Genomic DNA, 26,769 nt, shown 5'->3' with positions numbered 1-26,769 from the left:
CTTTCAAAGAATGGCTAGAGAGATGTTTACAGTGGGAAGTGCTTCATAGGTCCCCTGGTCATGTTCTGGGTAGAAGGCAGCAGGGCTCCACAGCGGGTTGGGTTCTGGGGAAAGCAGCTCCACGCAAAAAGGTAAAGGCTGTGGCTCAGATGCCCAGTCCCACTCCAGGGCTGAAGACTTGTGGGAAGGCTGGCCTTCCACGTTCCGGTCCTTCCCTGTAGGTGCGAGCCCTAGAGAGCTGTTCTGCACCATGTTCTGCACACCCTGACATCTCTGGAGAGTCCTTCATTCAACAGATCAGGTGCCTCTTCCTTAGCTCTGGTCTGGGCACACATCTCATGAGCCCAGTCCACAGCGGTTGGCATGCATGGGAGGCATGGGCTATTCTGGAAGTGGCCAGTCCCAGACGTTCTAGCGGGATGGTGTAACCAGCTCCATGAACCCCTATGTTTTATATAATCTTCTCCCTTAACTACTTGACCCTTTGAGTTGTTTCCCAAAAATGATGGACCTCAAGTGATCCTCCAGCCAGGGCCCCCGAAAGTGCTGGGATTATAGGTGTCAGCCACCACACTGGCCTGAAATGATGGATTTTGTACCAGACAAAGGAGTTGAGACTCTGAAAGCCCTAGGGCAGACTTCCTGACGCCAAGATTCATTATTCCCCCCCACAACCTGCCCCCATGCAGGTAGCCCCTTGTGAGATATACCCCAATCTGCCCCCAGGTACTGTGGCCTCCTCCTTTAAAAGTCCATGACATCCCTTAGTCGAGAGATGGGTTTGAGGCAGCTTCTCCCGTTGTCCTATTAAAAATTCCTTTCTTCTTTGGCAATCCTCATAGTCTCAATAATTGGAGTTTTGTGCGACCAGCAATTGGACCTACACGGAACCCCCCCAGCGGTTTCGACTAGAGGAGGGAGGGGAGAGGCCGAGCTGCTAGGGAGTGGCGCTGCCTTAGGGCCGAGGGTGGAGCTTTCCCCGACCGGGAATGGGCTGGGCCCAGCCTACACGTGAAGGCAGGACTGAGCGTGGGCAGGCGGTCCCTTGAGGAGTCCGGGAGGCAGCCACCGCCAGACCGAATCCCGGGAGTCCCCACGTGACTCTGAGTCGCCGATCACCGGATGCCCCAGATTCTTGGGACCCAATCCCGGATTTCAGATCCTCAGGAGCTTGCAAGCCCGAGCTCGGATTTCTTCCTAAACTTGATTCCCGGAACGGGACGTCCGGCCGGATTCCGGATCCCCAGATCCCGTAGAAGATTGTCCGATCCCGACCGGATTCCCGAGCCCGAGATTCCTGGACCGCAGGCCCAGGCTCCTGCCCCGCCGCGGGTTCCCAGCGCCCCGCGCCCCACTCCAAGCGCCCCGCATGGCGGGGTCGTGCGCCCGGTCCGGGGCGCAGCGCGCCGGCAGCTGCTGGCAGGACCCGCTGGCCGAGGCACTGAGCAGGGGTCGGCCGCTAGCTGGGTCCTCGGGCCGGGGCTGCGCGCGGAGCCGGCCGCTCAGCGTGGTCTACGTGCTGACCCGGGAGCCGCGGCCCGGGGTGGAGCCTGGGGAGGGCACCGAGACCGAGCCGCTGCCCCTGCGCTGCCTGCGCGAGGCTTGCGCGCAGCTCTCCGGGCCGCGGCCGCCGCCGCAGCTGCGCAGCCTGCCCTTTGGGACACTGGCGCTGGGCGACACCGCGGCGCTGGACTCCTTCTACAACGCGGGTGAGCGCGCGCCGGGGGCGCGGCCACTCGGGGCGGGGCCGCGGTGGGTGCCGCGTCTAGGGGCCTTAAGGTGAGGCAGAGCTGCAGGACTTGAGGCGGAGACCTGACAGAAGTCAAATTTGGGGGATCCGGAGCGCTCCGGGCTTGGGATGGGGCCTTGGGATCCAGGCCGGGTGCCGGGGTGCCGAGTCGGGGCTTCCGCGCCCTTCAGTCGCGGCTGTGCCCCGCGAGCCTGGCGAGGACCGGGCGGAGCTTAGGAGGCCTGGGCGGGGCTGTGGCGTCCCACGGGTGGGGCTGGAGAACTCGGCCTGGGACGGTCTCGCGGGGACCTCCTGAGGGCAGATCCCGGGAAGGAAGCTTGGGGTAGGGGCAGGAGCTGCACCTGGGGTTCAGGGGTCCTAGCATACTACTTCCGAGGATCGGGCGAGGGAGGCAGAAAGGGAAGCGAAGGGACGCAGCGGGACGGGATTCTCGGAAAGGGAGTTGAGAGTTCGAGGCCCAGACGACCTGGAGGGGATGGGCGGGGCAGGGGCGGGGCTAGAGGAGGGCCAGGGCCGACGGGGGCGGGGCCGAAGGCGGCCGTTCCAGCGCGGGTCACCGCTCCCTCCCGCCAACCCTGGTGCCCCGCCCCGGTACTTGTTCATCCTGGTGTCTGGGAGCTGTGCTTCCTGAATGTCCGTGAAATCGCAACCTAAAAATGAAGGCTGACCCGACCTCGAAGACACATAGACACACACGGTCATCGACAGACTCACAAACCGCATACATGTTGACTTACCCAGGCTCTTGCAGGCCCTGTCACACACAGAGATACAGTGGGACACAGTAAGCTATACACACACGTACAGACACAGCGTTGTCTACACACATTGGTGGTGCCGGTCCCTTTAAAGGGACTGGGTTGGAGATCCAGGGAAGGGGACCTCTGTGTGTACACAACTGCCTCCCAAATGGCCTGGAACAGGGTCTGAGCTGGGGCACAGCCTTCCCTCCCTCATGGCCCATACTCACAGGCTCTGAACAGTGGGACCAAGGTCCCAGCCCAGTGATCCCAACTCTGCTCTTGCAACACCATAGATATCAGTTCTGTGAAAGAGCCAGAGGGACCCTAAAAGTGGGAAACTGAGGCCCAGAGCAGAACCAGACCTTGCTGGTGTCCCACAGCAAGGCAGGCTGAGCCAGGATGGATCCCAGGGTCCTTTCCTGTCGAGCTGGGCCTTGGGCTCAGGGCCTGCACCTCTGTGCCCGCAGACGTGGTGGTTCTGGAGGTGAGCAGCTCTCTGGCACAGCCCTCCCTGTTCTACCACCTCGGTGTGCGTGAGAGCTTCAGCATGACCAACAACGTGCTCCTCTGCTCCCAGGCAGACCTCCCCGACCTGCAGGCCCTGCGGGTAGGTGGCCAGGGGGCGGTGGAGGCAGGCGCAGGGTTGGGGTGGCATCTACCCAGAATACCAGTTTCTGACTGTCTGCCTCCTGCAGGAGGATGTTTTCCAGAGGAACTCGGTGAGCAGAATCCACCCCTCATTCCAAGTGCCCTTTGACCTCCACTGTGACCTCTGACCTCTACTAATCTTCCTGGCCTCTTCAGTTACCTCTGACCCCCTAATGCCCTCTGATATCCGTGTGACCCTCTGTTTTGTTTCCTATTGCCACCTCTCATGAAGTGTGCCCTTTCCTGCTGTCCCAATCCCCACTGGTGCTGACCTCTGACCCCATCACTGCCCCTCTCTAGCCCTGTGCTGACCTCTGATCTCCACTGATTCCTGCCTCCCTCCCACCAGGATTGCGTTGGCAGCTACACACTGATCCCCTATGTGGTGACAGCCACTGGTCGGGTGCTGTGTGGTGACGTAGGGCTTCTCAGAGGCCTGGCTGATGGCCTCGTACAGGCTGGAGTGGGCACTGAGGCCCTGCTCACCCCTCTGGTGGGCCGGCTTGCCCGCCTGCTGGAGGCCACACCCACGGACTCTTGGTAATGGGGGCGCCCAGGGAGGGCTCGCCGGGAGCAGGCTGGTGAGGGTACCGTGGGCCGGGGCCGAGACACAGGCCCCACCATCCTCTCTCCCTGCCTCATCTGTCCGGCTGTCAGTGGCTATTTCCGGGAGACCATTCGGCAGGATATCAGGCGGGCACGGGAGCGGTTCAGCGGGCAGCAGCTGCGGCAGGAGCTGGCCCGCCTGCAGCGGAGACTGGACAGCGTGGAGCTGCTGAGCCCCGACATCATCATGAACTTGCTGCTGTCCTACCGCGACGTGCAGGTGTGCGGTGTTCAGAGAGGCAGTCGGGCAGTGTGCATTTGAGGTCAGACAAAGCCAAGTTCAGCTCTCAGCTGTGCCACTTGTTCACTGGGGGCTTTGAGCAAATTATCAAACTTCTATGAGCCTTGGCTTCCTTATTTGTAGTAGGGGGCAATCATGTCACTGACTCCCAGGGCAGTTGTGAGGTTGGGAACACCCAGCATGGGGCACACAAGGGGGGCTCCCTGTAAGGTGTGGTGTCTGCTGTACCTGTGGGTCTGAGGGATGAGCACAGAGGATGGCGGGTGGGAAGGTGGGATGTCAGGTGGGACGGGACACTGGCTCAAGGTATTCCTCAGGGTCTGGGGCAATGATGGCAGAGCTTGCTGTCCCTCATGCAGGACTACTCGGCCATCATTGAGCTGGTGGAGACGCTGCAGGCCTTGCCCACCTGCGATGTGGCCGAGCAGCACAATGTCTGCTTCCACTACACGTTCGCCCTCAACCGGTGAGTGGCAGAGCAAGGCTGGTGTCATAGCCACATGGAGGTCGCTGTGGCCTGGGTCTCTGCTATGTGAAGTCATTGCTGTCTGGGATTCCTGCTGTTCAGGGCGGCTGCTGTCAATAGGTCCCTATGTTTTGGGTTACTGTTGCCTGGGTGGGACTAGGGGAGGTGGTGCTGCCCTTAGTGAGGTCACAGCTGTCCAAGGTCACTCTGCCTTAGAGTCAGTGCATCTAGGAATCACTTCCATCTGAGGTCACAACCCTAGAGAAGTCAGTGCTGGCCAGGATCACTATCATTTTGGGGTCATTATAGTCAGGCTCCTGGAAAGGTCCCTGCTATTTGGGGTCTAGGGGTCCCTGGACAGAATGAGTCAAGGTCACCAGACAGGTCCTGAGCCCACCTTCCCCCTTCCCTAGGAGGAACAAGCCTGGGGACCGGGAGAAGGCACTGGCTGTCCTGCTACCACTGGTACAGTTTGAGGGCTCTGTGGCACCTGATCTATACTGCATGTGTGGCCGTGTGTACAAGGACATGTTCTTCAGCTCTGGCTTCCAGGACGCTAGACACCGAGAGCAGGCCTATCACTGGTAAGGAGCACAGTGAATGGCAGCCGGCTGAGCCAGTGATCTGAGAGCCAGTGATCTGGTGTCATGGCATCAGTTGGCCCTGTGCCCCACCCCAGGTACCGCAAGGCTTTTGATGTGGAGCCCAGCCTCCACTCGGGCATCAATGCCGCTGTGCTCCTCGTTGCTGCTGGCCAGCACTTTGAGGACTCCGAGGAGCTCCGGCTAATAGGTGAGCCTAGATCCTGGCTCCCTGTCCCTTCCTGCACAGGGCCTTAGAGGGGCCTGGGAAGAGGTAGGGAGAGAACACTGCACAGGAGCTAGGAGTGAGTTCATTTGTTTTGGACTATTCTGCCTATACCCAGGCGAAATATGAGGACCCACTGGGTCCTCATACCTGTCCTGGGCCCTCAGGAGCCCACAACTGTCCCCAACCTCATACCTGTGTTCAGTGCACCCTGTATACTTGTGCCCAAACTCTCACCTGTGCCTGAGCTCCTACTTCCACCTGAGACCTTGCCGCCCAACATTTTACTTATATCTATGTTCATGTCAGTCTGAGTGGTAGGCCTTACCCACACCTGCACCCACACTGGAGCCCACACCTGTCTCCCCAGGCATGAAGCTGGGCTGCCTGCTGGCCCGAAAAGGCTGTGTGGAGAAGATGCAGTATTACTGGGATGTAGGTTTCTACCTGGGAGCCCAGATCCTCGCCAATGACCCCACCCAGGTGGTGCTGGCTGCAGAACAGCTGTACAAGCTCAATGCCCCCATATGGTAGGTGGCCCCCTCTGCATTCTTGGCTTGGCCTGAGCTGCCAGTTCCTACACCCATGCCCATTGGCATTCTAGCATGAACCCTGAGCCAATGACCTGGTCACTTTTAGACCAGTGCCTGTAGCACCCAGCACCCATGTTCTGGCTACGTCCAAGCCAGTTTACTCTCCCTGGCAGTGCCGGCTGGTGCCTGGGCTGAGCTGAGGACAAGGCTGTGCCTGCAGGTACCTGGTGTCTGTGATGGAAACCTTCCTGCTCTACCGACACTTCAGACCCATGCCACAGCCGTCTGGAGGACCTCCACGCCATGCCCACTTCTGGCTACACTTCTTGCTACAGTCCTGCCAGCCATTCAACACAACCTCTCCCCAGGGGGATCAGTGCTTGGTGAGGCCATAGGTGAAGGGGACCTGGGGAAGGAGTGAGTCCTTTCTGACTTACCCCTCTCCTCCACTGCCCACAGGTGCTGGTCCTGGAGATGAACAAGGTGCTGCTGCCAGCGCAGGTGGAGGTTCGGGGTAGGGACCCGGTGAGCGCAGTGATCCTGAGCCTGCTGGATGGGGAGACCCAGGTGAAGTTGCCTCTGAGTCCTCTACTCACCTCTAACGTGGAGACTTTCTCCTATCCTCAGACTCCTCTCCTGTCCCCAGGACTCCCCATCAAACCCCATTTCTTCTCGCAGGACTTTCCCGCCAGGTGGACCTTCCCAGTTGCCTCCATCTGCGGAGTCAGGTGAGAGGCAGGACCTGGGGCAGACCTGGGTTGGGGGAGACGGGCGGTTGCCCCGGCTGCCAGTATCTCATGGGTCTTTCGTCCTTTCCCAGTGCCTCCAAGCGGGACGAGCGCTGCTGCTTCCTTTATGCGCTGCCCCCCGCCCAGGACGTCCAGCTGTGCTTCCCCAGCGTAGGGCACTGCCAGTGGTGCGCGCAGCCTCTCGTGGTCGGGGTACTCAGAGGGCTGGGACGCCCAGGGGAGTAAGGGAAAGGAAGGAACGACGTCCCCCAGGTGCTCCCGGCTTAGGAGGGGACGGTTCCTGTCCAACATGCCCCGCCACCTGTCTGACCTCCCCTGCCCTCAGGTTCTGCAGCCTGATCCAGGCCTTGGTGACGAATCCGGATTCCTCGGCGCCCACGGAAGCGGCAGGGGGCGTGGGAGAGGTGCTGGAGGTGAGAACGCGGGACTGGGATCTGGAAGAGGGCGACTGGCTGGGGGCTCAGCTGAACCCCCATCTCGCTCCCGCCCCGCAGTTTGATTATGAGTACACGGAGACCGGCGAGCGGCTGGTGCTGGGCAAGGGCACGTACGGGGTGGTATACGCGGGCCGCGAGCGGCACACGAGGGTACGCATCGCCATCAAGGAGATCCCGGAGCGGGACAGCAGGTGCGGTGCTTGCGAAGGGGCGAAGGGCTCGCGGGGGGCCGAGTGGGCGGGGCTGAGGTCTGGAGGGCCGAGTGGGCGGGGCTGAGGTCTGGAGGGTCGGGTGGGCGGGGCTGAGGTCTGGAGGGTCGGGTGGGCGGGGCTGAGGTCTGGAGGGTCGGGTGGGCGGGGCTGAGGTCTGGAGGGTCGGGTGGGCGGGGCTGAGGTCTGGAGGGTCGAGTGGGCGGGGCTGAGGTCTGGAGGGCCGAGTGGGCGGGGCTGAAGTCTGGAGGGTCGAGAGGGCGGGCTGGGGAAGGTCCGAGTGGGGCTTGTGGGCGGGGCGGATCCCCGGGGGTGGCCTGGCTGGTACCAGAGAGGGTACTGGAAAGGCTTCTCTGCCCAAATCTGTCCCCTTCCTTTCTCCCTACCTCCCCCCAGGTTCTCTCAGCCCCTGCATGAGGAGATCGCTCTTCACAAACGCCTGCGCCACAAGAACATCGTGCGCTACCTGGGCTCAGCTAGCCAGGGCGGCTACCTTAAGATCTTCATGGAGGAAGTGCCTGGAGGTACCTGCCCCATGTGGGATGAGAATGAAACCAGAGGTGTGGGGCATGGGATGGGGGCCGGAAGGGTGGAGAGCCCTGAGGGGAATAAACCCTAGCGTGTGTGGGTGGTGTAGCCCAGAATTAGCTGACGGAGTGGCTTTGGGTGATGGAGTCTGGGCTATGGCATGGGTGTGTCTGGGCCTTAAGTGGAGAAATGTGGGCTGGAATAGTGGGTGCCAACAATGAACTTGGACTGTACCTGCCCAGGTAGCCTGTCTTCCTTGCTGCGGTCAGTGTGGGGACCCCTGAAGGACAACGAGAGCACCATCAGCTTCTACACCCGCCAGATCCTGCAGGGACTCAGCTACCTGCACGACAACCATATTGTGCACCGGGACATCAAGGTAAGCCCCAGGGCAGGCCCACCCTGGGCTGCTGGGGGTTGCAGGGAGGGGAGGAGACATGGTCTCAGAGGCTGGCAGTTTAGAGTAAGTGGACAAGCCTGGTGCAAAGGGTAGGGAAGGTTCCCTAGAGAAGAAGTTCAGCCCTGAAGCCAAACCAGATGCCAGCTCCCAGAGGACCACATAAGTGGGATGGCAGGGGGAAGATGATGTTAGAGACAGGGCCAGGCTGGGATCTCCAGGAGACATGGTCCCAGGAAAAGTCCAGTTCTGCTCTCAGGGGCCCAGCTCAGTGTCTACTAATCACCATCAATCAGGGGGACAATGTGCTGATCAATACCTTCAGTGGGCTGCTCAAGATTTCTGACTTCGGCACCTCCAAGCGGCTGGCGGGCATCACACCCTGCACTGAGACCTTCACAGGTAACAGGTGTGGGGCTGGTGCGTGGGGTTGCTGATCTGGAGCAGAACTCCCAAGGCCTTCCAGGGAATAGTGTTTCTCCCATTAATGGAGTTAGAGTCCTAATGGGGGACAAAACCCAGGCAAGTGATTCGGCCAGGAATGAGGGGATATACTCTTGAACTGGAGCTTGGATAATTGATGAAATTGAGGTTAGCACCTGAAATGGATCCCAGGAGTGTTGATGCAGGCCACTGTGGGTGTCAGAGGACAAAGTAGGTAATAGAGTTCAGGGAGTATGATGCAATCCAGGATGTGTGATGGAACCCTACTGTGGGTGATGGAGTCCATGAGTGTGATGGAGCCTAGGATGAGTGTTGAAAGCCTTGGCAGGTGATGGAGCCTAGGGTGGGTGATGAAACCCAAAAGATGTTTGATGGCCAGGGTAGGTGATAGAATCCATTTTGGATGATAGATTCAGCATGGGTACAGGTGGCCAGAGGATGCTGGAGTTCCCCTCCCCCACATAACCCCCACCCCATGAAAAAGCCTAGACAGACATCGTTGCTCCTGCTCCTGTCTTAGGGACCCTGCAGTATATGGCTCCAGAAATCATTGACCAGGGCCCACGAGGGTATGGGAAGGCGGCTGACATCTGGTCATTGGGCTGCACTGTAATCGAGATGGCCACAGGTCGCCCACCCTTCCACGAGCTGGGGAGCCCACAGGCTGCCATGTTTCAGGTAAGACCCCACAGGGTCTGACCCATGGAGGTGAGGTGAGGCCAGACTGGGCCTTCAACACCTTGAACTTGACCTTTGTTTTCCCTCCTCCCTCAGGTGGGCATGTACAAGGTGCATCCACCAATGCCCAGTTCTCTGTCTGCTGAAGCCCAAGCCTTCCTCCTTCGAACTTTTGAACCAGACCCCCGCCTCCGAGCCAGCGCCCAAGCACTGCTGAGGGACTCCTTCCTACAGCCTGGGAAGAGGAGCCGCAGCCCTGGCTCTCCCCAACATGCTCCACGGCCCTCAGGTTCTTTGAGGGTGGGGGAAGGGAGCACACTGGAGGGCTGAAGAGCGGTGGAGGTGACAGAGCTGGGGGAGCCCAGCTGACAGCCTTGTCTCTCCCTCAGATGTCCCTTCCACCAGTTCTACTCCTTCAGCTGACGCGACCACACAGTCCCAGACTTTCCCACGCCCTCAGGCACCCTCTCAACACCCGCCCAGCCCACCGAAGCGCTGCCTCAGTTATGGGGACACCAGCCAGCTCCGGTGAGAACCTGGGGTCCTAGGGGTGGGTTTCCTTTGCTTAGTTTTGACTTTGTACTCCTTCCAGAGAAAGCCCTCCTTGGGAGCCTGGGCACCTTGCCACATGCCAAGGATGGCATTCCGTGCCTGCTGTGCCCTGTCCCAGAAACTCTAACTTGCACTTGTGTCCCCTCAGTGCTGGGGTTATCTCTTTGTATCCCTGTGAGGTAGGCGAAGCCCAGGATTCAAACTGTGCAGCAGAGGTAGCTGGACGGTGTTGCTGCTGGCCGTCCATCAGCCGCTCCGGTTGTATTGTGCCCAGGGTGCCTGAGGAGCCTGGGGCCGAGGAGCCTGCATCCCCGGAGGAGAGTTCGGGGCTGAGCCTGTTGCACCAGGAGAGCAAGCGCCGGGCCATGCTGGCCGAGGTGCTGGAGCAGGAGCTGGCCACGCTGGCGGAGAGTCTGCTCCTGGAGCAGGAGCAGGAGCAGGAGCAGGTGGGCGGCCCACCCTAGAGCCCCCTGGTGATCGAGTATGAACAGGACTCCTGCAGATGACCTCTCCACACCTCTCTCTCTGCCAGGATGGGGACGTTGGGTGGGGACTCCGGCTGACAACCCCTCTCTTCCTTCTCAGGGTTCCCATCTGGGCAGGGATCATGTGGAACAGCTGCTGCGCTGCCTCGGGGCGCACATCCACACTCCCAACCGCCGGCAGCTGGTCCAGGAGCTCCGGGCGCTGCAAGGGCAGCTTCGAGCCAAGGGCCTTGGGCCTACACTTCTGCACGGACCGCTCTTTGCCTTCCCGGATGCGGTGAGGGGGCTTTCTCGCAGTTAGGGCTACCCAGTTACACAGTGAGCTCCCTGTGCCTGGAAATGTGTAAGGACTTTGTGTTCCAAGATTCTGTGTCTCTTCCCTGAAGACAGGGCCATCAGGAAAGGGACGTCTGCCCAGTCCTAGCTTCCCAGCCCTTTCCTTCACGCCAAGCCCGCCCACCCCACTTGCCTCCGCAGAAGACTTTCTGGCCTTTCCACCTCAAGCCCCGCCTCTCGTTGGGGCTCAGCAGTCTCAGCAGCGCTGTCCCTGCCCCCTGTCTAGGTGAAGCAGATCCTCCGCAGGCGCCAGATCCGCCCACACTGGATGTTCGTGCTGGACTCGCTGCTCAGCCGCGCGGTGCGGGCCGCCCTGGCTGTGCTGAGCCCGGGTAGGTGCGGGAGGGGCCCGGCCCGCGGCGAGGGTGTGGCCCTTGGGGGCGTGGCGAACACCAAACGGGTTGGGCAGTGGCGTGGCCTGTGGGGTCCGGGATCCACAGGAAGCGGCCGCAGCCAGTGGGGGCGTGGCTAAATGGACCCGACCCACACTGGGCCTGGCAAAGAGCCGGGTACGGGGCCCACACGCCCTCGCCCGTGTTTGGGGATCCCAAACGGGCGTTCTTGCCCAGCCTGAGCTCACCCCACTCGGCCTAGCAGAGGTGGAGGAGGAGGCAGTCCCATCGAAGTCAGAGTTGAGTAAAGAGGGGGAGTCTCAGCAGAAGCAGCAGGAGACCCGGGTCCAGCAGAGCCCGCTCCCCCCGGAACCCGCGCAGGGCCCCCCACCTCTCATGGTGCAGCTGAGTCTCCTGCGAGCGGAGACTGATAGGTAAAGCCCCTCGGAATCGCCCATAGGCTCCTCGCCAGCGTCAACCCGCTCTCCACTCGCCACTTCATTCTACTCTCTGCCCTCCGACAGGCTTCGCCAAGTCCTGGCTGAGAAGGAACGTGAGTGCCAGGCCCTAGTGCAGCGGGCGCTGCAGCGGGTGAATGCGGAGGCCAGGGCCGACGCCCTGGCCTCAGAGCCCCCAGGTGAGCGACTTGGCTGGAGAACTCTAGTGGTGGGTGTGGGGCAGCTTCTAGCAGGAGGCACACCAGGCTCATCACCTGACTTCTTGACAGCTGCTCTCCCAGCGGACCAGGGCCTGGTGCAGTGGCTACAGGAACTGAGTGTGGATTCAGCCACCATCCAAACGGTGAGGAGGGCTGCTGGCTATCCCTAATCCCAAGAACCACAGACTCCATCTCTGTCTGTCTTTCAGCTCTTCTTACTGTTCCCTCTGATGCAGAGAATCTCAAAAATGGAAGAGCACTTAGTATACTCCTCCCATTGTACAGATGAGAAAACTGAGCCCCAGAAAAAGGGGGAGATTTGCCTCAGTATTTTTGCAATAGAAAGGAACTAGTACCTGGGTCTTTGGACACATCTTTCTGGAATTTTATCTGTTCCTGTTTCTGTGGGTCTTTGTCCACAACCAGCTGCTGAACCACAGCTTCACCCTCCATGCCCTGCTCACCTGTGCCACTCGAGATGACCTCATCTACACCCGCATCAGGTACATCTTGGGCCCTTCAGGGATGAACCATCCATATGGCCTCATGCTGGCCAGCTACAGACCTGTCTAGGTTCTTCCCTGTAAACCACAGGGACACTTGGGTCCCCTGAGGACAGAGGGGGCATTGGGCAGACAGTGGGTACCAGAGAGAGCCCAGGGCCTTCTGGCTGAGCCACATTGAGCCCACTGCCCCCAGGGGAGGGATGGTATGCCGCATCTGGAGAGCCATCTTGGCACAGCGAGCAGGACCCATGCCAGTTACCCCTGGACCCCGGGAAGCTGAGTGAACACATCAGAGGCAGGACAGACGCAAGGACGGATGCCTGGAGAAGATGCAAGCTGCTTCTGAAGTGCCCACCCCAAGACCCATGGCAACTGCAGGAGGCCAGGCTGGTGGGGGCCAGGCTAGGGCCCAGGCACCAACCAGTGGGGGGAATCAACCAGAGGCACCCAAGCACACTGAGCACTACCAAACAGAGTTTATTAAACAGCACACTTTTGTACCCTTGTCCTGACAATTTTGGAGGGGTGTGTGTGGGTATCCTAGGAACAGCCCCAGGGTCTTTGTGTCAGAGTCTGAAGTTCCTTAATCTGGCCTCTCACTTCCCTGGCTCTTTCCTGCCATCACTTTCCCTCCTCTCTCTCCCAGCAGACACCAGCCCCTATTTCCCTCAAAGCAGACTATTGACTTTAGCTAAGGGCAGACCCTGAGAAGGAGGTCCAGGGAGGGCTACGTCCTGGGGGCCAGGTTGGTTCTGAGGGGTAGACGGCCATCCACCCACTCGCACGGCTGCTCCAGGAGTGTCTGCCACAGCCGCTTCTCCTCAGGTGTGGAATCCATCCAGGGCACCTCGAGCCCGTAGCTGCTGCCTGGATGTGGGCGGGCAGGGTGGAGGGCTTGGTCATGCTGGGTACCTCAGGGCCCAAGAAACACCCACCTGGTCCCAGATTATGCACTGTTTCCGGTCACTCCCAGTTCTCAGTGGACTCCAAAGCTCAGGAAAGGGCAGAGAAGTGCCCAAGGCCACAGTGTTGGCTCCCCTCAGGGCCCTGCCCTGCTTACCGGTGCCCAGGCTGAGGCGTGTGCCCCCCAGCTGGCGGCTGGCCAGGGCCCCGTGGTCCCAGAGGGAGAGCTCAGCACAGGCCTGGCGCAGGTCAGCAGGCCCAAAGCCGTCGTAAACCATGGTGTGGTTGAACACGGGGCTGAGGCTGCGACGCACCACCCTGGTACGCTGGCGACTGGCCCGGCTGTCATCAGGCAGCACCGAGCTGTGGGGAAGGGGGCTGGCATCAGGTGACCACCACCCCCTCACACTTCCCTAGAGGCAACCAGTCACCAAGTCTCACTGATTCTCCCTCACATATGTCCATGTCCCCTGGCTCCTGCCTGAGACCTGGCCTCAAGCCCTCACTGCCCTGGGGCCTTTGCACCAGCCTCCTCTCAGGGCTCCTGCCTTTTTTTTTTTTTTTTTTTTTTTTGAGACAGAGTTTCGCTTTGTTGCCCAGGCTTGAGTGAGTGCCATGGCATCAGCCTAGCTCACAGCAACCTCAAATTCCTGGGCTCAAGTAATCCTCCTGCCTCAGCCTCCCGAGTAGCTGAGACTACAGTCATGCACCACCATGCCCGGCTAATTTTTTTTTCTATATATATTAGTTGGCCAATTAATTTCTTTCTATTTATAAGGGCTCCTGCCTTTCAAAGATTCAACTCCTATTCACAGGACCCTAGAGTGATGTCTCTGAAATGCAATTCTGCTACTTCCTGGCTCAGTGACTTTCACTGGCTCCCTGTTACCCAGCCTTCCCCATCTAGTTTCCAAGGTTTTCAAAGCCTCAGAACTCTTTCTACAAAATAAAATATTGCTCAAAGGTACAATACCTGAAAGAAAAACAATGCCTCTGGCTGAATCGGGGTTAGGAGCTCAGAACAGGATTGGTCTACCTCCATTTCTCTTTCTGAGGGTGGGGCAGCACCTGGAGGCACCCCTAGAGGTACTCCTGAAAGCTTACTTTGAAAACCACTGAATTACAAGTTCAGGGCCAAGCCCCAGAGCCTAGCCTTCCAGGTTCTCCATGGAGGGACTCCTGCTGCTTCTCAGCCTCAGCTCTCCAAGTCTTATAGGCCCCAGGCACCCTGAAATGCAGCTCCTCAAAGGTGTCCTCAGTTTTCCTGACTCCAGGCATTTGCTCAAGCTGGCCCCTTCACCCTTGCTCAGCTGTCAAAGGGGGGTCAAGGGTTGATTGCTAGGGGTTCGGAGGTTGGGAGCTCCACTGCAAAAGGAAGGAAAGCAGGGAGCGTCCTGTGCGCTCACCATTGCACGTAAGTGTCCAGGGATCCCGAGCGCAGGGGGATGAGGTCCTGAGCTTCCTTCACCCAGAAGTGCAGCTCCCCGCTCGGGGGCAGTCCCGCGCCTGCGGAGAGGCTCTGCTCAGGCCCGCCCCCCAGAAAGAGTCCACCTCCCGCCGGCAGGAGTCTCCCGCCTCCCAGGGCCAGTCCAGCTTTGCCTCTTGCGGGGCGGTCACTCACCCTCCGAGCCGGCGGGGACATACTTGAGGGACAGTGAGAGCAGCCCGCGGCTGGAAAGCTCGTCGGGAGAGGGTGGGACCTGCGGGAGGTGGGCTCGTCGTGGGGTGGGTGCAGGGCCTAAGGGAAAGGGCCTCAGCGGGGTGGGGTCTCTATCACCAATGGCGTGTGGTTGGCGGGGGCAGGGCCTCCAGAGCAGGGCCCTGGGGACCCTAGCACCCGCAGGCAAGGGGCCTGAGGTTGTGCGGCCAGGGGAGGCTCTGGAAAGCCGGGTAGGGTGAAGGCGGGAGATCTGTGCCGCAGGTCCTCCCACGCGCCCGCCTGCCTCACCCGCGGCTGTAGGGGGAGCCAGGTGGGCTCCGAGTCCCAATTCCACGTGTCCAGGGGCACTTCGACTTCACCCAGAAAGATGTTGCGACCCAGGCTTTCACGGTGCCACACCGACAGGCTCAGCACGCGGCCCGGGAGCTCGGCCTGCGGGACACAGTACTGGGGACAGGAGGTGCGTTTTAGAACGGAGCAGCGCTGGCGGCCCGGAGTGTTGATTGGGGCGGGTCCTACCTCGCTCCTAGCAGGCTGGACTCCTAGGGAGCCTCGAAGGGCATTAATGGGGTCCTGGAGTATCACCACGCCTACACAAGACTAACAAACTGGGCTGGACTGAAGGTCCCGAGTTCCTTCAATTGATTGTTCAGTTACAAATGGAACTCCTTTTTCTACTGTTTCTCCCTTTCTCACTACTGCACTGGACTAGTCTTTTTTTTTTTTTTAAACGGGGTCTCGCTCTGTCTCCCAGGTTGGAGTGCAGTGATCATCCTAGCCCAATGTCACCTCAAACTCCTGGGCTCAAGCGATTCTCCTGCCTCAGCCTCCCAGGTAGCTGGGACTACAGGCGCATGCACGCCACCATGCCCGGCTAATTTTTCTAATTTTTAGTAGAGACGGGGTGTCGCTCTGGCTCAGGTTGGTCTCGAACTCCTGGCCTCAAGCGATCCTCCCACCTCGGCCTCCCAAAGCGTTGGGATTACAGGCGTGAGCCACTGTGCCCGGCCTTAACTAGTTTAAAAAACAAGTTTTTTTAAAGACTGACACAATGGGGAACGCGTTAACGGGGGCCTCCCTGCTCTGGCAGAATGGAGGGTGCCCCTGCCACGCCGCCCCGCAGGAAGGCACATTCTGCTCATTAAAGGCCCCGCACCGTCGTCGCGGCCTTACCCGCAGAGTCTCGTTGAAGACCGGGTTCAGATTCCGTTTCTTCACCGCAGTCTTGCGCTTGCTCTGCTTGTCCGGGAGGAGGTAGCTTTTGACGTAGCTGGGGCGGGGGAGGTGAGGGCCTGCGGTCAGGGGGGCCCTGCCAGCCTGCGGCACCCCCGACCCCACCCCCGGCCCTGGGCCTCGTGCTGCAGGCGTCTTACAGGATCACCTCCCGCAACCCCACGCCTCCCACACGCGGCCATTCCCAATTTGAAGATGAGGAAGCCGAGGCCGAACAAGCTGAGAGGCGAGTTGGGCGGTGGGAGCCGCCCCCTCGCCGCCCGGAGGGGAGCCGGCCGGGCACTCACGGGTCGGAGCGGCGGCGCCGCGCGGCGGCCAGGCCCTGGCACTGGATCACGTGCACGCGCAGCTCGGCGGCGCCCGGCTCGTAGTGCAGCGCGAAGTGCACGGAGCCGCGCACCGGCACCGCCTCGGCCTCCCCCGACAGGCTCACGAGGCTGCCGCTCAGCTGCGGGGGGAGGGCGGCAGTCAGGGGCGCGGGGCTCACGTCGGGGCTGGGGGAGCGCAGCGGTTCAGACCCCGGCATGGGGGCGAGAGCGCTGGGTCCCGGGGCGAGGGAGGGGTCCGGCTGGGGCTGTACGGGGAAGGAGGACGCGCCCACCTCCCCGCCCCCCCTGGCGCTCTCCCTCACCCCCTCACCGTGGAGGAGTTCAGGCTGGACACCGAGGAGCTGCTGCTGAGCATGCGGTCCAGTGCGGGGCCAGAGCCCGGGGCCTCCTCCCCGTTCTCCAGGATCTTGGGTGCAGCCTTGGTCCGGAGAGGGGAGAAGTGGCAGGGGCGCCCCCTCTTTCCCTTCCCCTCCCCCGACCGCACGGGGTCGCAGATGGCTCGTAGCCCTGGGAGGAGCACTCCCCGCCCTGAATCCGCTCCGGGTCTTGAGAGCAGCCGCAGGCCGCTCCCGCCTACCTGGTCTGGGGCGGGCAGCGGCTCCTTCTCTACCCGCGACGCGGGCTCCAGCTCCTGGTCCGCCTTCTCCTCGCAGACCTGCACGCCCCCATGGCCGGGGGCTGGAGTGGAGCACAGGCTGCTGAGCGAGCCCCTCTCCTGCCCGCCCTTGAGCAAATGTGGAGGGACTGGTTTACAGCCCTGGTGACCTGCAGATTCAGGCCCCAGTGCTGCCCAGTGGTTGCCCACGGAAGCCACACGGACCCCACACACACACACACACAACGCGGGAGGAGGGTGAACACAGGTGTTTGGGGCCAGTTAGAGCTGCCTCTGATCCCTGAAGCCTCTCTGTGCCCCCACACATGATCCCACTCACCTTCCTGGGCCTGGGGCTCCTCCTCCTGATCTGAAGCCTTTAGGGGGACATATGGCGGTGGGAAATCAGGTCCCTGAAGGAAGGGAGGGGTAGAGGTCACAGTGGGGGGCTAGTGAGGAAGGGTCAAAGGTCATGCTGGGGTGAACCTGTCAGAGGCTCCTGCCAGATACCCCAGCTTCAGATTTAGGGCAGCCCTCAGGGCAGAGCTGCAGGACCAGTCAGACCTGTACTTCACACCCCTCACACCTTGCCTGCCAGGCCCAACTCCCAGGCTCTCACTGCGTTTGGTGTGGGGGGTGGCACTGTACCACCTGAGTCCCCAACCTGCCCCTCTCTTAATATTCACAAGTGCCCTTAGAGGCCGGGTCCACACCACCCTTTCACCAAGGAGGATGCTGAGGCCCAGGCAAGGGGTGGGGTGTCCCAGGTCTCCTGCTTCCCTGGCTCAGGCTCCTTTCCAGAGACATTCCGCCTCCACTCCAGGGGCACTGTGTACTCATTTAGTAACTCCTGCCGTCGTTACTCACCTCAGTCTCCTGGAGCCTCTCTTGGGGGGCCTCATCTATGGGGGGCCTATGAGTAGGGAGACAGTTTCAGGGAGGAGACCCGGGTGGCCAGTAGGCAGCTTCTCTCCTCTCCCAAGTTGAGTCCTCACCTGGGCTCTGGCTCCTCTTCGTTCTCTTTCCCAGCAGCCTCAGCCTCCCCATCGCTGCCCACAGCCTGGTCCCCTGGACCCAGGTGAGAAGCTCCATGAGCCCCCTTCTCAGGAAGTGTGCCTGTGACTCACAGCAGAGGCCCTTGGAGATGCCCGCCCACCTCCCGTAGCCCATGGAAGGGTACTGCCCACCCAAAGACACACAGTATTGGGGCAGCCAGGACAGGAGCCCAGGGGTCCTCTCTCCCTGTCCCCAGATAGCACCCTGGACTGCAAAGGCTTGCCCACCCGGGATCTCCCCTCACCCCTGGAGCTCTTCTTCCTGCGGATAGAGGCTCGGACAAGGTCAGAACCGAAGTGTGCATGGTGGTGGCGTTGGGAACGTGCTTCCTGGAACCAGTCCCCTGTCAGGATCTTCAGCTGCCCAGGGTCCACCAGCGAGGCCCGGAGCTTGCTAGAGGATGGAGGAGAGTGTGGCTGTCACTACTCACCCAACCAACATTCCTGCCACCCATTCTGTACCAGGCTCTGTACAGGGACCAGGGACCCAGCAAGTCTGATTTGCTAATCAGACTTGATCTGTGCGCTGGAGGAGCCCAGGCTGCTGGGGAGATGAGCCCAGAAGGGACAATAGTGAGGTAGGTATAGTGACAGATGTAGGTATAGCACACTATAGTGAGGTAGGTAATGTGACAGATGTAAGAAGGGCCAGCTCTGCCTGTGGGAATCCAGGAGGGCTTCCCAGAAGTGGTGACATTTGAATTGCTTAAAAAACAAATCAGAATTCTCCAGGTAGAGAAGGATAACAATTAGGTAATTACTGTGGACCATACTTGCATAATCACTCTTAATTCTGTGAGGTAGGACCTCTGAGCCCCATTTTACAGATGAGGAGTGTGGTACTCAGGAAGGTCAGGTAAGTTGCCCAAGGTTACATAGTTAGGAAGTGTCTGTCCCCAAATGCTGCTTGGAATGCCCATGCTCCCCTGCCACTGTGCTCTTCCAGGAAGAAGGAACAGCACAGGATTGGAAGTGACAGGTGTGTTCAGAGGCTGAGGAGCAGCCGGTGCTGTGGATACTTTGTGTGCGTGTGTTGGGTGGGAGTTACCGAGAAAGATGAGATGGGGGAGGCTGGCATGGACCAATCAGAGAGGCCTTGTGGACAGCCTGGCAGGGGGTGGGTTTCAGTAGGGATATTAAGGACAGATCTGGGCGGGGCGCGGTGGCTCATGCCTGTAATCCTAGCACTCTGGGAGGCCAAGGTGGGCAGATTGCTCGAGGTCAGGAGTTCAAAACCAGCCTGAGCAAGAGTGAGACCCCGTCTCTACTATAAATAGAAAGAAATTAATTGGCCAACTAATATATATAGAAAAAATTAGCCAGGCATGGTGGCACATGCCTGTAGTCCCTACTTGGGAGGCTGAGGCAGGAGGATCGCTTGAGCCCGGGAGATTGAGGTTGCTGTGAGCTAGGCTGACGCCACAGCACTCACTCTAGCCCGGGCAACAAAGTGAGACTCTGTCTCAAAAAAAAAAGGACAGATCTGGGCAGCTCCAGCCACAGCATGGCAGGTGGGCTGGAGGGAGGCTGGCAAGGGAGCTGGTGCAGCCACCCCAGGAAAGGTGATGAGCTCTGAGCTGGCCAAGGCCAGAGGGGACCAAAGGGTGAAACCAAGAACCACTCAGACATCTGCCAGACAGCATGTTGGGAGCCACTCAAGCCTCCTAGTGCTCCCCTGGCCTGGTCTTCCTGTCTCACCTGACCCGCCCCTCCTCCAGCTGGCGCAGGTGGGCATCTCGCTTGAGGACCTCAGCAATGGCTGCTTGCTCCTCCTCCGTCAGGAAGCTGAGGTCCAACAGTCCTTCAGCCTCAGGCTCTGGCCCATGCTCCATGGGGAGGGAGGGCAGGGCCCAAAGCCCCTCTTGAGATGGGTGCCCCCTCTGGGGCATCAGCTGGAGCCGTGCCCCAGCTGGGCACGTGTAGCTTCCTGGGGGCAGAACAAGGGCCAGGTTGAGCCCTGCACAAATACACAGCACATCCTGGAGCCAACTGCCCTTTTCTCCCCAAACATATGCGCAGGTGGTGGGTAGCGTACAACCCCAGGAAGGCTGAGGTCAAGGTGGGGTAAGATGCACCCATGGACATATGCATACACTGGCCCATGAACACTCAGGGACACAATCAAAGAAGTGTGCAGAGACATGCATGCACACACTGATTCATGTAGGCACAAAAACCCACAGTCACGCATGCACACTGATACCTATAGAGACAGGCACACACACCTGTTCCCCATGAAGGAACCTATGCAGACACAGGCAGAAACCTATGCCCAAGAGAGAGACGTGTGCACACATCCTAAACCTGTACATGGCATGTGCACGTAAGGGTGGACAGGTGCCCACCCAGATAGGTTCACTTATACAAAAATAAGTTGGGGGACAAACATGTCCCTAGATATACACACACAGACTTTTGCACACCTACACTGCCCACCTAACTGGGTTGTGAGCTCCTTGAAGGTGGGGACAGTGAATCACCCTCAAAGCCACTACTTTGCACACAACAGATGGTTGGTACAAGTCTGATTAATTAAATACAGAACTACACCTGCACACCCGGGAATGCACACACACGACCACCCACCCACGCAGACACACAGACATACACACACACCTGCTCACCCCCTGCTCTGGCAACCTACCCCCCAGCTCCCCCCCTTCGCCCTTCACCTCCACCCTGCCCTGGCCCATTTGCCTTCCTGTCTGAGGCAACCTCCTCCCTAGCCCACACCCCCACTTCCTCCCCCGAGGTAACTGCTGCACCCAAGCCTACTGAGGCCTCCAGTCCAGAGATGCCCCTGCTGCCAGCCCTGCCCTCTTGCCCAGAAGCCATGAGCCCCTCTGCTCCAGCCACATGGTCCCCCAGCTCCTGCCCTGGACCTGGCTGGGGCCCCGGCAGTGCAGGCCTAGGCTGGCAAAGCAGCTCGTGCCCAGGTACCACAGTGACTCCGGAAGGAAAACATTTGCCCAGTCCTGAGGGGCGTGTGGACGTGGCAAGGGGCCCATGACTCGGCCACAACTGTGGCCTGAGCCCACTGGGCGGTCTCTCCTTTCCTCCCGCCCCTTCCATGCCAGGGCTGCAGGTGGGGCTAGGATGGAAGAGGGCGGCTCTGAAGGCAGGTCCTGGCTTGTGCCTGCCACCTCCTGCCTCCTGCGGCTCTGTCCCCTCCCAGCTGAGTCAGTGTCCAAGCCCAGGTGAGCCCTCTCCCCACAATGACCCGTCCCAGGAGCCTGGCGTTTCTGCGCGTCCATATGGTATATAACACTGACTGCGTGAATGCCCGTGTGCTCAACACTGACAACTTTTCTGAACTTTTATGTCCAAAACGCTGAGTGTTGCAAATGCACAGTTTGGGCCCTTCTGTGGAATGGCGCGTGAGCCCCAGTTTCTGTCTCGGCTGCGTTGCCTAGTGTGCAAGTCTGGGCGTGGTGGGCGTGTCCGTGTACTGTGGAGTTTATTTGCAGTTTGCGAGTGTGAACTTGTCTCACTGTGTGTGCGTGTGTGTCGCGTTGCAGTGTGATGCTGCATGGGGGACTACATTGTGTGTTGTGTTCAGTGACTTTCTGGGTGATAGCGTTATGTGGGTGTGTGCACAGCGTGCATTTCCTCCTGTGCTGTATGTGTGACTGGGCGACTGGGCTATGTATTGTGGTGTGTCCTCTGGTGCTCCAGGGGCCACCAGCTATGTGGGTCTGAGGGTGGAAGTGGGGGGATGTTCGGCAGCCCTGAGCCTGGGCTGGACCATGGGCATCTGAGCCCAGTGTCCCCAGAAGCAACCCCGAATCCAGTACCTAGTCCTCCCTGCTGTTTCAACACTAAAGGACAGACCCGCAGGTCAATAGGAGGGTCTGTCCATCTGCCCGCTGTTCCAGTCCCAGACATGCTCCCGCCTCCCCCACCCCCAAGGTCCCAAGGTGCCCAAGGGTGCTCAGGATTCCAGGTGGCAATGCCTGCCCCTCTGGACCCTGACAGGGGACCCTAGCACCAAGGTGTTACCTGTAGGAGTCCAGTATGGGAGGACACTTTCCTAGGAGGCTCCAGCTCCCCTGGGCCAAGTTTCAGGGACCTGGAGAAGAGCAGTTCGCGACTAAGGCTGACTCAACCCGGGGCCCACAGCAGCTGCCCCACCGCCGAGGGGGAGGAAACACCTCTGCAGGGCTCGATGCAAAACCAGGCCTGGATTCCCAGCTCCCTGGGGACACACCCCTGCAGCGGACTGGAGAGCCCCGGGCTTGGCCCCAGCTCCACTGCAGACTCAGGGGAATGGGAGCAAGCCCCAAGCCCTCTGTGGAATGCACACCAGTCCACCCTGCCCCCAGAGCTGATAGGAACTTGCTTTGAGAGCAAAGTTAGAAACCTTTCTTTGTAAGCATCTGGGTAACAGAAGGATTGCAGACTTTGCAGGTATACAACCCAGTTCTGCCGGTGTGGGACCTTGTGCAGGTCTCTTAACCTCTCTGAGCAGCAATGTCTTCTCATAGCAGAATGCAAGAGGCCTATTATAAGGGAAATGAGGTGGGGCGGGTGGCTCACCCCTGTAATCCTAGCACTCTGGGTTGCCTAGGTGGGAGGATTGCTTGAGCTCAGGAGTTAGAGACCAGCCTGAGCAAGAGTGAGACACCTGTCTCTACCAAAAAGAAAATAATAATAATAATAATAATAATAGACCAGCCTGAGCAAGAGCAAAGATCATGTGTCTACTAAAAATAGAAAAAATTAGGCCGGGCGTGGTGGCTCACGCCTGTAATCCTAGCTCTTTGGGAGGCCGAGGCGGGTGGATTGCTCGAGGTCGGGAGTTCGAAACCAGCCTGAGCAAGAGCAAGACCCCGTCTCTAAAAAAAAAAAAAAAAAAAAAAAAAAAAAAAATAGAAAAAATTAGCCGGGTGTGGTGGTGTGTGCTTGTGGTCCCAGCTACTCGGGAGGCTGAGGCAGGAGGATTGCTTGAGCTCAGGAGTTTGAGGTTGCAGTGAGCTATGATGACACCACTGCACTCTACCCAGGGTGACAGAGCAAGACTCTGTCTCAAAAAAAAAAAGGAAGTAAAAGTGAAGCTGGCAGATAGCTGGTGGCAGGTGTGCTCTCTTCAACACAGTCCAGTGTCTAGTACCTGTGGTCATTTCAGCACCCCTCCATGTCCACATACACCTCTGGGAAGTGCTGGCCACAGCAGAGTAGCTCTCTCTGTCCCCTCTGCCAATCTGGGCCCTGTCTGTTTGGGAATGGACTCTTCTAGTGCCAAGGTGAGGGTCCCACACCCTTTATGGTAGTCCCTCTGAGCACCCTATTCTCTCCCAGATTTTGGGCCCTAGATTACATTGGCTCCAGGACCATGAACTACTGGAGCTATCTTTTCTTTCTTTCTTTCTTTCTTTTTTTTGAGACAGAGTCTCACTCTGTTGCCCAGGCTAGAGTGCTGTGGCGTCAGCTTAGCTCACAGCAACCTCAAATTCCTGGGCTCAAGCAATCCTCCTGCCTCAGCTTCCCAAGTAGCTGGGACTACAGGCATGCGCCACCATGCCCAGCTAATTTTTTCTATATATTTTTAGTTGGCTAATTAATTTCTTTCTATTTTTTAGTAGAGATGGGGTCTCATTCTTGCTCAGGCTGGTTTCGAACTCCCGACCTTCAGCAATCCACCCACCTCGGCCTCCCAGAGTGTTAGGATTACAGGCGTGAGCCACCACGCCTGGCCTACTGGGGCTGTCTTTGTCCTGGTCTTGGGCACAAGAGGCCAAGCCAAAGCTCCCTGACTGTCCCTAAGTCTACCTCTTTCCTCACTGCCTGCCCTGCCGCCCCCTTCCCTGTACCTGGGGCTATGGATTAAAGATTAGGGGATGCCTCACAGAGGAGCTGTGGCAAGGGGTGGATTTTAAACCCTACTCTTCCTCAGAACTGGCTCCTGAATGTTTCCACCTCTGAAAGACTGGAGGTCCCTTCTCCACCCAAGCCCAATGTCCAGCCTTCCTTATTTGTTTTTTGCAAGTTGATCTTATTTTCGGAGCCTCTTTTCTCTCATCCGTTAAATGGGGGCAACAATCCCTCCTCAGAGGGTTTTCACTACCATGAGATCCCAGCAGACCCTTACTACAGATATGCATTTAGATGTGCAACACCCTCTGAGTGGCCACCGTGGGAGCATTACTGGGACAGGATGATGACTCCTCAGTCAAGGCCCTGACATGGAAGAACGGCCAACAGCATCCTCACTTCCCACCCGCTGTCCTGGTCGCAGCTCCCCACAAGGATGATTCTCTAGCCGCCCCCCCCCCCCAGCCCCTGGAGGCAGGGTCTTCAGGCAGGGTCTTCACTGGTCTTCAGGCTTCTAAATTTTCCTTTTCTGCTCTCCTGTCCTGCCTCTAGCTGTGACTCTCCGGGACTCCAATTATTTCCAGCCAACTTGCCTGCTGTCATCTCAACCCAACTTCATCTGGCCCCCTTCACCTGAAACCTCTTATTCCCAAGTTTCCACGTTGGTAGCCAGCCCCCCTGGTCCTGGCCCCCAGGCTTCCTGCCCATCTCTTTCCCACCTTGCCCCTCGGTCTACCCAGGTCTCAGTCCCTGCTCAGCCTCTTCTGAAAGCTTCCTCTTCTCTGGCCTCCTGGCTGCCACATCTGGCCCCTCCAGCCCTTCATTGCACAGCTGTCAGAGGGCCCTTAGGAACATACCACTTTTCTGTCATTCCTTGGGTCTGGAAGGTGCTGCCAGATAGTCAGGGTAACCCTTGGCACATTCACAAATCTCTAAGCCAGTCCAGCCCCCTTGGACATGTCACTGACAGACGCCTTACCACCTTCCAGGACAGCCCATCCCTCAGCCTGACCCACAGGATCGTCATTGTAAATCTGGCTGACTGTCCCTCGTCCTATGCCTTAGCTATGAGCTCTACTTCCTGTCCCTTCAACACCTAGGTCCTTTGGTCCTTTTGAGCTGCCTGCTCAACTGTGGGATGCTTCCCCCAGCCAGCCATCCACACCGCTCCAGGACTAGCTCAGCCTCCGCCCGAGTTCAGTGTCTCTGCACTGCAGCCAGTCTCCAGGCAACGTCCTTTGGTTACGTGGCAGGGTCCTGGAGGCCAGCAGATCTGGGTTAAAATTCCAGCTCTGCCACCTGGTTCCCTTGTGGCCTTGGATCAATGACAATCTCTGTAAGCCTTACTCTCTCCCTTTATAAAGCGTGGGCAATAGCAGCCATCTCACAGGACTGTTGGAAGGACTGCTTCCTTTTTTTCACCTCCGCATCCATCCTCCCTTCTTTTTGGTCACAGCACCCACAACATCCTTTGCAGAAGCAGCCCCTCTCCACTCGCACCCTCGTGCTCCAGCGAGGCTGTCTCAAAGGGTGGGTCCAAGTGGAGGCTGGGAGCCAGGCTGCCGGCTGAGCCATGGCTCCTGCCATCTTGAGCAGGTCACTTTATTGCTCTGTGCTTACTTCTTCATCTGCAAAATGGAATGATAACACTTACCTTGAAGGGCTGTTGTGAGGATAAATAAGCCAATACTTTATTACAAGGTAGTTAGTAAGCACTCAGTAACTATTGGTGACTTTCATGGCACCTGTTTATGTCCTGTTTGTCCAAGGCCAATTTTAAGTTCTGCTGTGCTAAAGCAGCCTCAAAACTTTTTTTTTTTTGAGAGAGTCTCGCTTTGTTGCCTAGGCTAGTGTGAGTGCCGTGGCGTCAGCCTAGCTCACAGCAACCTCAAACTCCTGGGCTCAAGCAATCCTGCCGCGTCAGCCTCCCGAGTAGCTGGGACTATAGGCATGCACCACCATCCTGGCTAATTTTGTCTATATATATTAGTTGGCCAATTAATTTCTATTTATAGTAGAGACAGGGTCTCGCTCTTGCTCAGGCTGGTTTTGAACTCCTGACCTTGAGCGATCCGCCCGCCTTGCCCTTCCAGAGTGCTAGGATTACAGGTGTGAGCCACCGTGCCCGGCCTCAAAACTTTTTTCTATCTACTCTTCTGTGGTTTTTCTATCTATTCTTCAGTCCTCAGTACTGAACTTATCTCCTCCAGTCAACTCTCAGATATAACCAATATGCAAAGCAGGTGTAAAAATTTTTTTTTGAGACAGGGTTTTGCTCTGTCACCCAAGGTGAAGTGCAATGACACTCTCTTAGATCACTGCAACCCTGATCTCCTGGGATCAAGTGATCCTCCCACCTCTGCCTCCTAAGTGGCTTGGACTACAGGTGTGCACCACTGCATCCAGTACAAACAGGTTGTACTGGATGAATTGAAAATGGAATTGCTGTGGTCAGGAGAGGACACCTGTGCCTTGTCCTGAAGTCCCAAGCTTGGAAGCCACAGCACTGCAGGGCCTGGGGTAAGCTGGCAGACGCCTGATCCAGGGCCCTAATGGCCAGCTGCTAGAGCCTGTCCTCAAGGCCATCCTCAGGATGAGCACCAAGGATTCAAAGACCACATCCTTGGCTAGCTCAACTGAAGTGACAAGTGGGCAGGATAGGGAAAGACTTCACCAAGGAGGCTGCTTTCGGGAAGGCAGGCCACGATTTTAACTGGTAGAAAGCAAAAGACTGGGCAAGTGCCAGGGAGCTGGGTGTGCAGAGCATAACGAGCTTGGGGAGCCTTGAAGGCCACTGCCATGGAACAGGGCCATGACACAATCACGAGGGCCAGCATGAGTTCAGCCATGTGACTGATGGATGCGGCAGGGCTGGGGGCGGGCAGTTCTCTTGGCTTATCCCAAACTATGCACCTCTGGAGGAGAAGACAGGTCCAGGGCCCTGGTCTGCCCAGTGTAAGTCCTGTTCAGCCCCAACCCTAACCCTACTGCCAAGTTCTTCCCAACACGGGAGATGGGACAGGTTTGAATACTCCTTTGCCTTAAGGAGACAGCTTTGGAACGGTGGATGCGCAGTGA

General features: G+C 58.7%; 2 protein-coding genes across 3 annotated transcripts; one reads left to right on the top strand and one right to left on the bottom strand.

Annotated features, from left to right (window-relative positions):
• Nucleotides 1–1,043: 1,043 nt before the first annotated feature.
• MAP3K6 (mitogen-activated protein kinase kinase kinase 6) lies at nucleotides 1,044–12,605 on the top strand. Its single transcript, XM_012750566.2, has 29 exons — nucleotides 1,044–1,709; nucleotides 2,961–3,100; nucleotides 3,189–3,212; nucleotides 3,491–3,681; nucleotides 3,799–3,967; nucleotides 4,348–4,454; nucleotides 4,868–5,038; nucleotides 5,134–5,246; nucleotides 5,632–5,791; nucleotides 6,015–6,177; nucleotides 6,254–6,361; nucleotides 6,473–6,522; nucleotides 6,615–6,710; nucleotides 6,869–6,956; nucleotides 7,038–7,171; nucleotides 7,586–7,713; nucleotides 7,960–8,096; nucleotides 8,411–8,516; nucleotides 9,079–9,236; nucleotides 9,333–9,525; nucleotides 9,626–9,764; nucleotides 10,063–10,234; nucleotides 10,374–10,550; nucleotides 10,836–10,941; nucleotides 11,207–11,375; nucleotides 11,466–11,578; nucleotides 11,669–11,742; nucleotides 12,026–12,102; nucleotides 12,299–12,605. The coding sequence occupies exons 1-29, from the start codon at nucleotides 1,370–1,372 to the stop codon at nucleotides 12,387–12,389; spliced, it is 3,894 nt and encodes a 1,297-aa protein (XP_012606020.2). The 5' UTR covers nucleotides 1,044–1,369; the 3' UTR covers nucleotides 12,390–12,605.
• Nucleotides 12,563–22,015, bottom strand: SYTL1 (synaptotagmin like 1). 2 transcript variants are annotated; one of them, XM_012750570.2, is made up of 15 exons: nucleotides 21,880–22,015; nucleotides 19,579–19,807; nucleotides 18,126–18,274; nucleotides 17,821–17,941; nucleotides 17,693–17,738; nucleotides 17,166–17,238; nucleotides 16,808–16,908; nucleotides 16,541–16,648; nucleotides 16,189–16,349; nucleotides 15,842–15,938; nucleotides 14,957–15,115; nucleotides 14,630–14,708; nucleotides 14,415–14,514; nucleotides 13,166–13,371; nucleotides 12,563–12,972 (listed from the first exon to the last, which is right to left on the bottom strand). In XM_012750570.2, exons 2-15 carry the CDS (start codon nucleotides 19,767–19,769, stop codon nucleotides 12,833–12,835), a joined length of 1,731 nt encoding a protein of 576 aa, XP_012606024.1. In that variant the 5' UTR covers nucleotides 19,770–19,807; nucleotides 21,880–22,015; the 3' UTR covers nucleotides 12,563–12,832. The 2 variants fall into 2 exon arrangements, with proteins under 2 accessions (XP_012606024.1, XP_075851666.1); XM_075995551.1 differs by having other exon boundaries at nucleotides 17,821–17,893.
• Between the last annotated feature and the right edge of the window lie 4,754 nt (nucleotides 22,016–26,769).

The sequence above is a fragment of the Microcebus murinus genome, chromosome 2 (assembly GCF_040939455.1).
Source record: "Microcebus murinus isolate Inina chromosome 2, M.murinus_Inina_mat1.0, whole genome shotgun sequence".
NCBI classification, from domain to species: domain Eukaryota; kingdom Metazoa; phylum Chordata; class Mammalia; order Primates; family Cheirogaleidae; genus Microcebus; species Microcebus murinus.
The sequence above is the reverse complement of the archived record's forward strand: the minus strand, read 5'-3'. Positions and strand labels throughout refer to the sequence as shown.